The following is a 14,206-nucleotide window of genomic DNA, read 5'->3' on the forward strand; positions in this document are numbered from 1 at the left end:
TAAGACAATGAAACTTCGCTGGTTTAGCTAAACAGCAAGATGCAATTGCCTTGCTAAAACAGTCCTTCGAGGAACTGTTGATGGTGAGTGTCATGAGAACAGCAAAGGCACGCCAAAGAGAGGAAGTAGGAGGATGAGGTGGAGGAAGTGGAGGGGAGTGAGGGTAAGGACTTTGATGATAAAACACTTGGGGTTTTTTTGTAACAAAAATGTGTTCAGTATTGATAGTTCGAACTGCTTAATTTGAGATGAGTTATGAACAGCTTGGACACCAGGACTTCATATGATGGGGTTTTTGATCGCATGCTTGTTTGTGTTGTTATGCTATCTGTTGTTGAAACATTCACAATGATGCAGCTATATTTTGTAAAATGACATCACTAAATATTATTTCATTGTTCAACCAACACAAAGTCATCCCACAATTCCAAAATGCCTTAAACAGGAAGTTCAGTCAATTTCCTTTACAGAAACCATATGGTTTGCATCCTTTTGAAAATAAGTGTAGCCCATCTCTCTCTCTCTCTCTCTCTCTCTTTGCTTTTTATATATTGACATTGTTCTTTATAATGGATGTTAACACGGAAGTCTCCTCCACCCCTTACCCCCATTGTCATGGGTAGAAAAGCCTAAACAATAAACCATTCAGACTCTCTCTCTCTCTCTCTCTCTCTCTCTCTCTCTCTCTCTCTCTCTCTCTCTATATATATATATATATATATATATATATATATATATATATCTATTATTGTTGCTGTTGTTGTTGTTTTTGTTGTTAATTCACACCCATTTTCACCCAAAGTTCCTTGGCAGAGACCTGCACCAGGATATATTATACTACTGTGGCAGTGAACTGCTAAACTCATTCTACACTACAGCTACATGCCTAATACAACTCCCTTGGACCAGTACTACATGAGACCACTGCAGTAAAAAAAAAAAAAAAAAAAAAATGATGAAAATTGATAGATAAATTGTTGATTTAATCAGTTGAACAAAGCTTCAATTTTGTGCCTCTGTAATCTGTAAATGGTTCAGTTTAGAATGCCAACTGTACCAAACAAGTATAAACAAAATTAGAATAATGTATTGTTATGAGAATGCTTGTATGTGGCCCACAGCAGAAGCAATCATGTTAGCTCCTACCTGCAGAAGAATGAGTTAAACGCTTTATTCACATAAATGTGTGAATAAATATTCATTACCTTGTCATTCTGGTTTGTCATCAGTGAGGTAAGAGAGAACAAGAACAAGAACAAGAACAAAACTTTAATCTCCAGGCCTCCGGCCCCTAGAAAGAGGTCAAAAGTACACAATATGGTGATCACTCAGCCACAACAAAATATAAAATACGTACTAACTTAACCTGTAGAACAAAAGTGCTTCTCGTGCATAGTAAATTAATTCTAACTTTCATCATTGTTGTCACAGAATTCCTGTCGTATCTTCAGGGCATTAAATATATAAATGCATAGTTTACGAATACTGTAAACAGAACCATTCTTCATCAAGTGAACATACGATTGACCTTCAGAGTTCAGATGTTTTTGCCGCAGGTTATTGTAAAGGACGCAATTGTTTATAAAATGGTTTTCATCTTCGATTACATTACAACGTTTACATGCGTAATTTGAATTACATTTGAATGTTCTTCTAAAAAATGATCCATTTATTGGGAGCAAACCAAGCCAAGAGAGACACAGAGAGAGAGAGAGAGAGAGAGAGAGAGAGAGAGAGAGAGAGAGAGAGCTGATTTCTCTGTGTACCTTTAACTCTGTTCTGCCGCAGGACACCCACTGTGTCACGTGGATTGTCCTTGGGATGCTCCATCATGGAATCAAAGTCAATGACATAGACATCTCCGTCCACGTCAGTAATTTCAGCACTCTTCTTCTTGCTCTGGTAAGCCTGTTCAATGATGTGGTTTTCTCTTTGGCCGTATTTCACTGACTTGACTTCTGTATTTGTAACCTGGGCAAACAAACCAACCACAACCACAAGGAATAACAATAATAATCATAATCATAATCACAATCACAAATCAAATCAAGTTGCATGCAACCAAGCTAACCACAAAGCAGTCAATGATACTGCTGTTACTACTAAGAAGATGGCAGAGAAGACAAAGAAAGGACAAAGAAGAAGAAAGAAGGAAGATTGATTGATTGACTGAATCTTTAATGGGTAAAGAATTAGGCGCAGTAAAGGCCTTTTTACAAGTCTGCCCATTTAACGACACAAAACATAAAAATAAAGAACAACACAAAACATAGAAATAAAGAAATAAAATGAAATAAAATAAAATAATAAGAATGACGAATAAGAATAGTAACTGGAATAGTCTATTAAAAGTAACAAAGAAGAAGAAAAAGAAGAAGAAAACACAAACAGAAGAGGCAGATCTGAGGGTTAAAGAAATATTTGACTCGGTTGCAGAACAGTTTAAGAAGAATGAGATGATATGAGTGATGAAAGAAAATGTATTTTTTTGGATTGAGTATCTGACTGGCTACTCTGGAATTTGATCCAAGATGGAATCAGAAAAACTTCAATCTGACAACTAATACCAGAAGGGAAAATAAAGACCACCAAGTCAGCCCTGTTATTCTGTTAACTCTTGGGAATGATTACATCAATGTAAGAACTGAAATTTTTTTATGTTTCATTCATATACAAAATACCTCCCTTTTCTTTTTAATTTTTGCTTTATTTTGTTTTGTTCCTGAGGACGCTGGAAGAATGGTCAAGACACTCGTCTGTGAATACAGAGGACGCTGGAAGAATGGTCAAGACACTTGTCTGTGAATACAGAGGACGCTGGAAGAATGGTCAAGACACTCGTCTGTGAATACAGAGGACGCTGGAAGAATGGTCAAGACACTTGTCTGTGAATACAGAGGACGCTGGAAGAATGGTCAAGACACTCGTCTGTGAATACAGAGGACGCTGGAAGAATGGTCAAGACACTTGGCTGTGAATACAGTATCAGTGAGGGACTGGATTTGATTCCCGCTCTCTGACGGGTGCGATAGCCGAGTGGTTGAAGCGTTGGACTTTCAATCTGAGGGTCCCGGGTTCGAATCATGGTGACGGCGCCTGGTGGGTAAAGGGTGGAGATTTTTACGATCTCCCAGGTCAACATATGTGCAGACCTGCTAGAGTCTGAACCATCTTCATGTGTAAATGCATGCAGAAGATCAAATACGCACGTTAAAGATCCTGTAATCCATGTCAGCGTTCGGTGGGTTATGGAAACAAGAACATACCCAACATGCACACCCCCGAAAGTGGAGTATGGCAGCCTACATGGCGGGGTAAAAACGGTCATGCACGTAAAAGCCCACTCGTGTACATGCGAGTGAACGTGGGAGTTGCAGCCCACGAACGCAGAAGAAGAAGAAGATTCCCGCTCTCACCCTCTCTCTCAAGTTCGACTGAAAAAATCAAAATCAAACTGAGCATCTTGTCATTCAGATAAGATGATTAACTGAGGTCATGTGTGCAGCACACTTGGTGCACTGAAAAAGAACCATGGCAACAAATGGTTTGTTCTCTGGCAAAGTACTGTGGAAAAATCCACTCTGATAGGCACACAAAGACATACATAGGCATGCACTCAAGGCCTGACTAAGCACACTGGGATATGCTGCTGGTCAGGCATCTGCCTAGCAGATGTGGTGTAGCGTACATGGATTTGTCTGAACATTGATGTACGCCTACTTGAGAAACTGAAACTGAAACTGAAAACTGTACGTCCTAGCTTACCTCAAGGTAGGACCACTGCACCATGTTTGCCAACATGGAGGCTGCCTGGTGCTCCTGTCGACTGCGTTCAAAATGAAGCAGAGTGTTGGAGATATCCCGCATGGCCTCAAACACGCTGGTTTGAAGGCCATCCACCACCACTTTCCCTCTGACCGTCTCCACACTGATGTCCACATTGTGCTTTCTGACCAGCTGTTCAATCTGCTCAATCTGTTGGGGGGAAAAAAAGACAAGTCACCCTCAAAAATCCAGTATTGCAATGGCTAGTATTGCGGGCCCTGTACTCAGCTTATATCACAGACTGACACAAGCTTACAGTTGGACCAACAGCAAAATAAGAGCTGTATGATCAATGGTTTCTCCATTGCAAATAACAAGACATTTACAGCTTAGTTTTTTTGTGAATGACTATGACTCTCAAACAAGGAGGCAAGGTTGTGCTGGCTCTTAGTGCTGCAGTCTTGGGGGCTAGCTGGCCTTTGGGAACCATTCCAACGCTGACTGTCCTAGAACCCTCTTGGTCATGAGAGTGGGGATGTAACTTGGCAAAGACACTCTCCACTATAATAAACTTCCAGCCCAGATAGTCGGGACAGCTGTTGCCTCCTTTGCTGTTCTGATGGTCATAGTCGGACACAACTGACAATCATACAGTACTGCTGCCCAGCCTGGTTTTCCTCAACCAAAGGCAAGGAGATTTCATGCACCAATTTATTTTATTTTATTTTATTTTTTTAAACTATTATCAGTCAAAGAGGGACTTTATGGATTTCAGACATCACTGTGTGAATTTCAGACCGTTAACATAGTCCATTGTAAATTACAATCCACACCATATATATATATATATATATATATATATATATATATATTGCTGGTCAAGTGTCAGGTATCAACCTAACAGATGTGGTGCAGCACACATGGAAAAGTTCAAGTGCAGTGAAGCCTCCTTAAGAAACTGAAACTGAAACTGCACACGTGACTCATCTCATCTGAATGACTGAATTTCACGGTCCGATCAACAAAAGACCAAGGAAAGGCACACGGTTACCTCCTCAGGGCGCAGGGACAGCAAGATATCATCTTTGACTTCTTTCTGGACACACTTTTCCTTGACAAGGTCATCCAAGGCTGTGAGAACCCCTTGGACACTGTCCCTGCTGCCCGCATAGATGTAGAGGGTGACTTCTTTCAGTTCAGGGGCAATGTACTTCTGCTTCACTGAAGGTGCAGTGGTTCCTGTCACAGCTGTAAGTAGAAATTACAAAACAAACAAAAACAAACCCCAAATGACTGAGTTTTTTCATGGAAAAATGGTGCAAGCATAACAGTTCTTTTATTTGTTTGTTTGTTGTTTGTAACAAATCACCTGTATATTTTTCTCGGTGATGCAGTGTAACATACACACACACAAACCATTAAGGGCAGTTGGTGTTTGCAGTTTATAGATGATTGGAAAGAAAATGGCCAAAAATATTGTCTTTGATTCCACCTTTTATTCAATCTTGTTGTTAGCTGAGCAATACTTGTACCAATGCAAGTTAAACAAATTTGTGCCTGTTCTGCAATGTTTTAACAATAAACTGAAGAACAGATATACAATTGAAGAATATATAGCTCATAATGATTTTATCACTAGACGGTTCCCATATAAAGGGCTGTTTGTGGATACAAACTAAAGTGATGAATATATGTTAACTGCATATAGTACAATTACAATATTGATTTAGATCTATTCTATATCTTACAACTCAGTACAAGACAATATATAGTCTAATGATAACGTAAACAGCAACCCCCAGTTCATCCAGATATAAAATTCTGGCCTGTATATATATATATATGTTTACTTGTGTATGATTATTGATTATTGTATCATTTTGTGTGAAAAATTGTGTAGGTGTGTGTGTTGTTGTTTTTTTGTTTGTTTGTCTTCTTATTTGATAATTCATCAATGTACTCAATTATTATTTTGTCTTAATGGCAATCTTGATACATCCTAGTATCATTTTTGCCGTGTGTGTGTGTGTGTGTGTGTGTGTGTGTGTGTGTGTGTGTGTGTGTAGATATTTGGATGTGTGTATGTTTTGTAATGTTAAAATGAAACATTTTGAATAAAAACGTTTGAAAAAAGAAAAGAAAGAGAGGCAAGGCCTTCAAGACTCACTTGCAATACACACACACACACACAAAAACCCTAATCGTTAAAATGTGTTCTGTATTTGTTATCATAAAGCTTCGGGTTAAAAAAAAAAAAAAAGCCCGAGTGCAGATTCAAAACCGGCATGTTCAGGTGGGAAGAAATTCTCTTACTGCACAATTGTGGATCCATGAATGACATTCAAAAATTAACGTTTAAGCCTTCTTTTTTAAGGGTGATAAATCGATTGTGGTCTTTGAAGTGAGAACACTGTTTAAATCATATTATTTTGGTTTATCTCGGGCATTCAAAAAATCTTTAATGGAAATTAAGAATTCTTTAAAATCTGCAGTAAAGGAGACGTGGGTATTACTGCAATCACATGGCAACATTTAGCCGTTCTTCTCTGGATCTAGATAGATGTAGGTACAAGTTTAGTTACATCCGCCGGGAAAGTATGACACAGTTGATTCAATTTCTTTTATGTTCATTCTAGTTAATTGAGTATCCACTTTAAAAGATTCATATGCAGTAAACACGTTGGTGATGTAGTATGTGTCACTGTATGTGTTCTGTCCAAAATTTGTATTTCTTTCCATTTAATTGCGAACAAGAAAATCGAGGTCACGCCATCCACTCACTAAGCATCGCCATCGCCACTGCAACTGTTATTCAGTAATATGTTGTTTTCGGAATCCCCGAAATGGCCTCAACAAAATAAACCGTTAATGACACAGGGAACATGGCTTAATTTGGGAGACTCACAAACTCTTATTGGTATGACTGTGAAGATTTTTTTTCCTACGATTTTTAAGCCAAATTTGGTATTGACGGACAAAGTATTTCCAGAGAAAATGGCAATGTTAAAGTTTACCACAGACACACAGACACAACTAAACACCGGGTTATGACACAGACTCACTTTGTTTACACAAGTGAGTCAAAAATGGTAAAAAATTGTCCCTTTTTTTTTTCAAATTCATGAGGTTTGTTGGATTAAATCGTCACGCATCAACAAAAATTGGATGGATATACAGTTTGTTTAAGTTGCATTTGAATTCGGTTTAGATTTAAAAAAAAAATAGTTTGTCTAAGTTTGCATTTAAATTCAATTTGGATTTAAACACAGTTTAAGCTGTTCACTGCCAGGGAAATATAACTCCTGCTGCCAAGGAAATTTCAGTCAAAGTGGCTAGAGATTAACAAAAATTCTACAGGCTATGTTTCTGTCAAAAGTATACAACCATACCTTTTACTGAAAGGAAAATGTCAGGGTTTTCTATTGGAAGCATTTTGAAACTGTGAGATGTTAAACTTTGTTTGTGGTTTTAAGCTGGTTGAACAACAAAGTATACTTTTGCTTTGACTACAACCAGTTATCGTTTGAGTTTCCAGTTTCATCTTTCAGAGGTTTTCTTTCAATATGTATACTGTTCAAAAAGCAATGCACTAATCTTTGAGTTTTCAGTTTAGTTTTTCAGAGAAATTCTTTTCTCCTGTGCACGGCTCTGTGAGCAATTCATGAATCTTTGAGCTTTCAGATTAGTTTTTCAGAGGAATTCTTTTCACTTGTACACAGCTCAAAGAGCAATTCACGAATCTTCGAGTTTTTGGTTAATTTTTCATAGCTTTCACTTGTGTACTGTTCAAAGAGCAAATCATGAATCTTTGAGTTTTCAGTGTAGTTCTTCCAGAGGAATTTGTTTTTAACTTGCACACAGCTCAAAGAGCAGTTCATGAATCTTCGAGCTTTCAGTTTAGCTTTTCAATGTCTTCACTTTCACACTGTTCAAAGAGCAATTCATTAACATGGAGTTTTCAGTGCAGTATTTCCAATCTCTTCGCTTTCACACTGTTCAAAGAGCAATTCATTAACACTGAGTTTTCAGTGCAGTATTTGTATTTGTATTTCTTTTTTATCATAACAGATTTCTCTGTGTGAAAATTCGGGCTGCTCTCCCCAGGGAGAGCGCATCGCTACACTACAGCGCCACCCATTTTTTGGTATTTTTTCCTGCGTGCAGTTTTATTTGTTTTTCCTATCGCAGTGGATGTTTCTACAGAATTTTGCCAGGAACAACCCTTTTGTTGCCATGGGTTCTTTTACGTGCACTAAGTGCATGCTGCACACAGGACCTCGGTTTATCGTCTCATCCGAAAGACTAGCGTCCAGACCACCACTCAAGGTCTAGTGGAGGAGGAGAAAATATCGGCGGCTGAGCCGTGATTTGAACCAGCGCGCTCAGATTCTCTCGCTTCCTAGGCGGACGCGTTACCTCTAGGCCATCACTCCAATCTCTTCACTTACACACCATTCAAAGAGCAGGAAGACTCACCTGCGGTGAACCACCGGATCAAGCCCTTGCTGTGCTTGACATGCTTGTTGCCCAGTTCCTCCACTGCGCTGACAAAGTCAGGGACCATCTTGAGCTCGAACAGCACCACCCTCACCTCCTTCAAGCTCTGCACCTGGCCCTTGGACAGCTCGCCCACCAGCGTGTGGAACAGGGCCGTCGCTGACTGGGAGGGTGCCAGTCCGTAGGCTCCTGGAAGGATGTCCAGCACTGATTGTTACTGCACTGTTGTGTGTGGCAAGTGCTGTATTATTTTCATGTGATGCGGCGCTTAAGAGCCCGTTACACACAGAGCAGTGTAGTGTAGTATAGAGTCTGCGCAGTAATGATAGATAAGCAAAATGTTCTTTATTATTATGATGATTATGATGATGATGATGATTATCTTTTTTTTTTCATAATTTTTTTATTATTTTTTATTAGTAGTATTAGTATCATTAGTATTATCATCATCATCATTATCATTAAATTATTGTTGCTATTATTATCATTATCTTTATCATTGTTGTTGTTTTTATTATCATTATCATTATTCTTATGATGATGATGATAACGATAATTATCATTATTACTATTATCATTCTTATTATTTATACTTCTTGTATACGTTAACGTTAATTCTATCCAATGTCTTTACCAGGTCAGTATCAAAAGACAGCTCTTGTCGCCAAGTATTCCAGCTGATGCAATCTTCATCACCACTCCCCTAACTTTGGAGAAAAAAAAGGGGGCGGGGCAGGGCAGGGGGGGGCTTCTTCTTCTTTTTCTTCTTCTTCTTCTTCATTCGTGGGCTGCAACTCCCATGTTCACTCATATGTACACAAGTGGGCTTTTACGTGAATGACCATTTTTACCCTGCCATATAGGCAACCATACTCCATTTTCGGGGGTGGCAGGGGGAGGCGAATGAGGACAGGGGTGAGGGGGTGGGGGGTGGGGGTGGGGGTGGAGACAAAAAGAGGTGCAAGTTGTGTGTGTGTGTGGGGGGGGGGGGGATGGGGGAGATTAAGGATTTATGGGATATACAAATCTGGCCTAAATACCTCTTACCTCAGTGATAAGTTTCATTGTGGCAGGTCCATCCAAATGGTAAATACTCCTGTGCACACGGTGTGCTCATATGTATATGCACACATACATGTAGCCGGGTTGGCTACAATCTTCATTGGGCCAGCTTAGCAGACAACTTTTGTGACTCGCCGAAGGTTACTAAGGAAGTTTGTAAATCGGTCACAATTTATCTCCCTTTACTGGGAACCGTGTGATTTTTCATCAATTTGTTAAATTATAAACACTTCCTTATAAATGAGATTATAGTTTTTTATGTTATTGGACTTCAGAAAGATCATACTTCTCAACTGTAATGATATCATTTGGCCAGAAAACCTATAACTCTTTTAAACTAATATTTATGTGAATGAGTTTTGGCGCGATATTCGAAATCCACTCAGTTGAAACATACAAAATACCTTTGTTTTCTACAAATCAATATAGTTGCCGTGGAATCTAGATTGTGCATTAAAATGTATATGATTAAGCTTTCTTCTCATGTACTGCTTTCCGTGTACACCTAAGTTATAGGCATACGATGGTACGAAATGTCTGACAGCATTTCGGCCCCACAAAACTATCTCTTCTTCAACCCATTGAAATTCGTCAGTGCCAATTTGAGCAAAATATGTTTTTACAATACCTAGACATTGTTACAGCGTGTCTTGCAGATGTTTGCATTTCTGTTATCAATCTGATTCGTATCATACATGTATAGTTGTGTTGCAATTGGTTTAAACGAAGTATTTCATTGTCGATCACAAGTGCCAAAAGCACCGCTAAGCGGTGCCGACACGGGAGCTGTCCATTGAGTTTTCTCTTTAATTTTGACATAAAAAATCTTTACTATAGAAGCAGATTCTATAGATGATTTTTATATAGTTGGAAATTCAGGATTTTCAGTTACTTAACGGTTACAATTATATTACATATTGCGACATATTAATTGTTGTAATGTACAGAAATGATACATGAACTCGCTAAAAGCTCATTCATTCAGTGACTCTTTTTGTTTACAGTTTTTAACTGCATTATTTTTGTAGAAAATGGTTTAGCTTAAGAAAATGCTCATCTCTTGTAGTTTTGTGTGATATAATACCTGTCTATGTATATGTCTATGTTAGTTCCCCGAGCCGAAAATCAGAAGCCGCTAAATTTGGTCAAACAAACACAAGCTTGGCCCCTCAAGGCTCGCGGAGGGCCAGTTTCCTGAGTCGCTTCACGGCGCTGGCTTTGCGGTTCGGAGGAACAGAATATAAGGAATGAGTGAGTGCCAAACAAATGGAGAACTCTCCTGGCCTGGAAGAATGAGAAAATAAAAGAAGAAAGCCCATGCACTGCCTTCCCGAGTCTAACTTGCCTGGCTGCAGCTTTCTTCTGCTAACACCTTCTACCTGTCTTCACCTTCTCTAACACCACCTTACCACCCCAACACATACACATGTGTGTGTGTGTGTGTGTGTGTGTGTGTGTGTGTGTGTGCTTTTAAAAACAATTCATAACACAATATTCAAACAGTGTGTGAGTTTCAGTTTCAATTTCAGTTTCAGTAGCTCAAGGAGGCGTCACTGCGTTCGGACAAATCCATATACGCTACACCACATCCGCCAAGCAGATGCCTGACCAGCAGCGTAGCCCAACGCGCTTAGTCAGGCCTTGAGACAGTGTGTGAAATTTGTTTAGCTCACATTTATTGTTCACTCATTGTTAACCATTGAGTTAAATAAACTTCAAACTATCAGAAATTGATTTTCTGTTAATTTTCCTTTTCTGAAAAGTATGGGTTATCAGTACTTTCTTGTAGTAGTTTGCATGCTGAAATTGTTTGCTAATTATTACCATCAGCAACCAAAATCCACCTGACAAATAAACAGCACAAGCGAAAATGATGCCTGGCAATGAAGAGCTTAGTGAAAGGCTTCCTCAAAAAGCAGGTGCATTTTCTTCAACATATTGCAAGAGCTCCAAAGACAGCGCATTTCTTTTTATTTTCATGCTTGGTGAGATAAGTTCTAACTCTTGTTGTACCATAATCTTTAGACTATATGGTGATAGTTTGTTTCTCAATTTCTGATGAAGCCTCCTCACAATTCACAGTCAAGTGAGAACATTTCTCCACCTCTGCCAAGTGGGAACACCTCTGTGAAGTGATACAGTGTCTATGAGTGTCTGGGTTCAAACCCTGATCTTGCCCTATCTCTCAAGTTTAACTGAAAAATCAAACTGAGCATACTGTCATTCAGATGAGATGATAAACTGAAGCCTTGTGTGCTGCATACACTTGGTGCACTAGAAAAAGGACCCATGGCAACAAAAGTGTTGTCCTCGGGCAGAAAATCTGTAAAAAGGAATCCACTCTGATAGGAACACAAATATGCATGCACGCAAGGCCCGACTAATATTAAGCATGCTGGGTTCTGGTGCTGGTCAGGCACCTGCCTAGTAGATGTGGTGTAGCATATATGGATTTGTGTGAATGCGATGACGCCTCCTTGAGAAACTGAAACTGCTAAGTGAGAATACCTCTGCCAAGTGAGGATGTATATCCACCTCTGCCAAGTGAGGATGTATATCCACCTCTGCCAAGTGATAAAATATCTGCCACATAGAACACCACTGCCAAGTGAGAATACCTATGCAAATGAGAACATCTATGCAAACAAGAGCACCTCTGCTATATGAAAACACCTCTGCCAAGTGAGAGCACATCAACAAGTAAGAATACCTCTGCCACCTGATAATATCTGTGCCAGGTGATAATACCTCTACCATCTGAGAACATCTCTGCCAAGTGAAAGCACCTCAACAAGTAAGAATACCTCTGCCACCTGAGATTATCTGTGCCAGGTGACAATACCTCTGCCAAAGGTGAGTGTGTTGGGTGTGTGTGGCAAGTACAACTACCTATATCAGGTGATAGCACCTGTATCAGGACAGAGAAGCCATGGAAGATGAAAAAAAAAACCCAAACAAAACAAGAACACCTGAGTCCAGGGACACCTGTCTACCTGTACCCAGGGCGGGCAGAGCCAGAGTCCTCAGTTGTAGCCGTTCAGCCTCCTGCAGACAAAGCTTGATGGCGTCACCCCAGTTGTTACCAGAGAACTGTTCAGAGTTGAGATGCAGGATCACACGACTCTTCATGTTGTGGGCGTAGGTATGGGTGATGCCCCTCTGCTTAATGTCGCCGACTACACAAACAAACACAACAAATGCGTATTTCACCAGGATTGGCAAATCAACCACACAATGGGTGTTGCACCAGTACAGGCAAATTTTGAACACCATAAAAACTTGTAAGATAATGCAACAACAAAATCAAGAGGTTGATTAAAGGCTTCATGGCTTGTGTATGATTTCTGCTGCACACATACACACACATAAAATAAAATAAAATAAAATAATGGCGGAAGGGGGATGGGAGAGTGAGGGAGGAGAGATGGAGGCAGGTGGTTACAGTACATACATATAACGATCCATATCAAATTTTTGCTCACAATCAGAAATGCGAGTTTGTTAAACTGAAGGTTGTGTGCAGGAAATGGAGCAGTTCTATCTCAAGCAGTCCACATCAATTGGCATTTCATTGTTTTAGGTTCATAATATATATCTATCAAAGTTTCAAACTGTCCCTGAATTAATCATGACTTATCAGCTTTGATGAAAACAGTTTTCAGTTTCAGTTTCCAATGGAGGAATCATTGCATTTGGACAAATCCATATACACTACACCACATCTTCTAGGCAGATTTCCGACAGCAGCATAACCCAATGCACTAGTCAGACCTTGAGTGCATGCACATTATATCTGTGCACCTATCGGGGTAGAATTCTTCTACAGAATTTGTATTTGTATTTGTATTTCTTTTTATCACAACAGATTTCTCTGTGTGAAATTTGGGCTGCTCTCCCCAGGGAGAGCGCGTCGCTATACTACAGCACCACCCATTTTTTTGGTGTTTTTTCCTGTGTGCAGTTTTATTTGTTTTTCCTATCGAAGTGGACTTTTCTACAGAATTTTGCCAGGAACAACCCTTTTGTTGAGTTCTTTTACATGTGCTAAGTGCATGCTGCACACGGGACTTCGGTTTATTGTCTCATCCGAATGACTAGCGTCCAGACCACCACTCAAGGTCTAGTGGAGGGGGAGAAAATATTGGTGGCTGAGCCATGATTCGAACCTGCGTGCTCAGATTCTCTCGCTTCCTAGGTGGACGCGTTACCTCTAGGCCATCACACCAGAGGACAACATTTTTGTTGCTATGGGTTCTTTTTCAGTGCACCAAGTGTGTGCTGCACACAAGACCTCAGTTTATTTCTCTTATCCAAATGCCTAGACGCTCAGTTTGATTTTCCAGTCAAACTTCTGGGAGAAACGGCAAGAGCTGGAATCAAACCCACCTCCTCATGGACACTGTTTTGGCAGACGAGCATCCTATCCATTCTGCCACCTTCAAAACAAAATTGCTGAATGCATTTCCAGGCCTAATATACATGATATATCACTTTGGACAAATGCAGTTCTTTCAGACACATTCTTGCATTCTGAACAGAGCATACTGAAATCCATCAACTCCTGTCTATCTGATCAAAGTTGACATTCCGAATAAAAGAAAAAGAAAACATTAAAAAAAAGAATTTCCATCTTGATAATATGTTGGCAACTGATATGCATACATATATAAGAACGAAAAGGGACAAATAGATGATACACACACATACAAAAAAAAACACACAAAAAAACAAACAACAACAACAACAACAAAAAAACAAAAAAAAAAAACTAACTTATATAGTATTCTGACGAAAGCATCATTTGAACAAGCCATCATGATATAAGAGAAAAAAAAAATCCATTTCACCTGAGGAGTATCATTTTCATACATGTTGACCTATG

General features: G+C 39.5%; 1 protein-coding gene across 2 annotated transcripts in view; it reads right to left on the reverse strand.

The window, feature by feature from the left end:
* LOC143287475 (protein mono-ADP-ribosyltransferase PARP14-like) overlaps positions 1 to 14,206 on the reverse strand; it is a 54,205-nt gene that overhangs the window by 9,223 nt on the left and 30,776 nt on the right. For both annotated transcript variants that reach the window (XM_076595489.1, XM_076595490.1), the window contains exons 13-17: positions 12,318 to 12,500; positions 8,242 to 8,451; positions 4,817 to 5,013; positions 3,766 to 3,975; positions 1,767 to 1,971 (exon numbers count right to left, since the gene is read on the reverse strand). In XM_076595489.1, the coding sequence (XP_076451604.1) occupies positions 1,767 to 1,971; positions 3,766 to 3,975; positions 4,817 to 5,013; positions 8,242 to 8,451; positions 12,318 to 12,500 (1,005 nt within the window). The remainder of the gene's footprint in view (positions 1 to 1,766; positions 1,972 to 3,765; positions 3,976 to 4,816; positions 5,014 to 8,241; positions 8,452 to 12,317; positions 12,501 to 14,206) is intronic.

Source organism: Babylonia areolata, chromosome 11, assembly GCF_041734735.1.
Source record: "Babylonia areolata isolate BAREFJ2019XMU chromosome 11, ASM4173473v1, whole genome shotgun sequence".
Classification (NCBI taxonomy): Eukaryota; Metazoa; Mollusca; class Gastropoda; order Neogastropoda; family Buccinidae; genus Babylonia; species Babylonia areolata.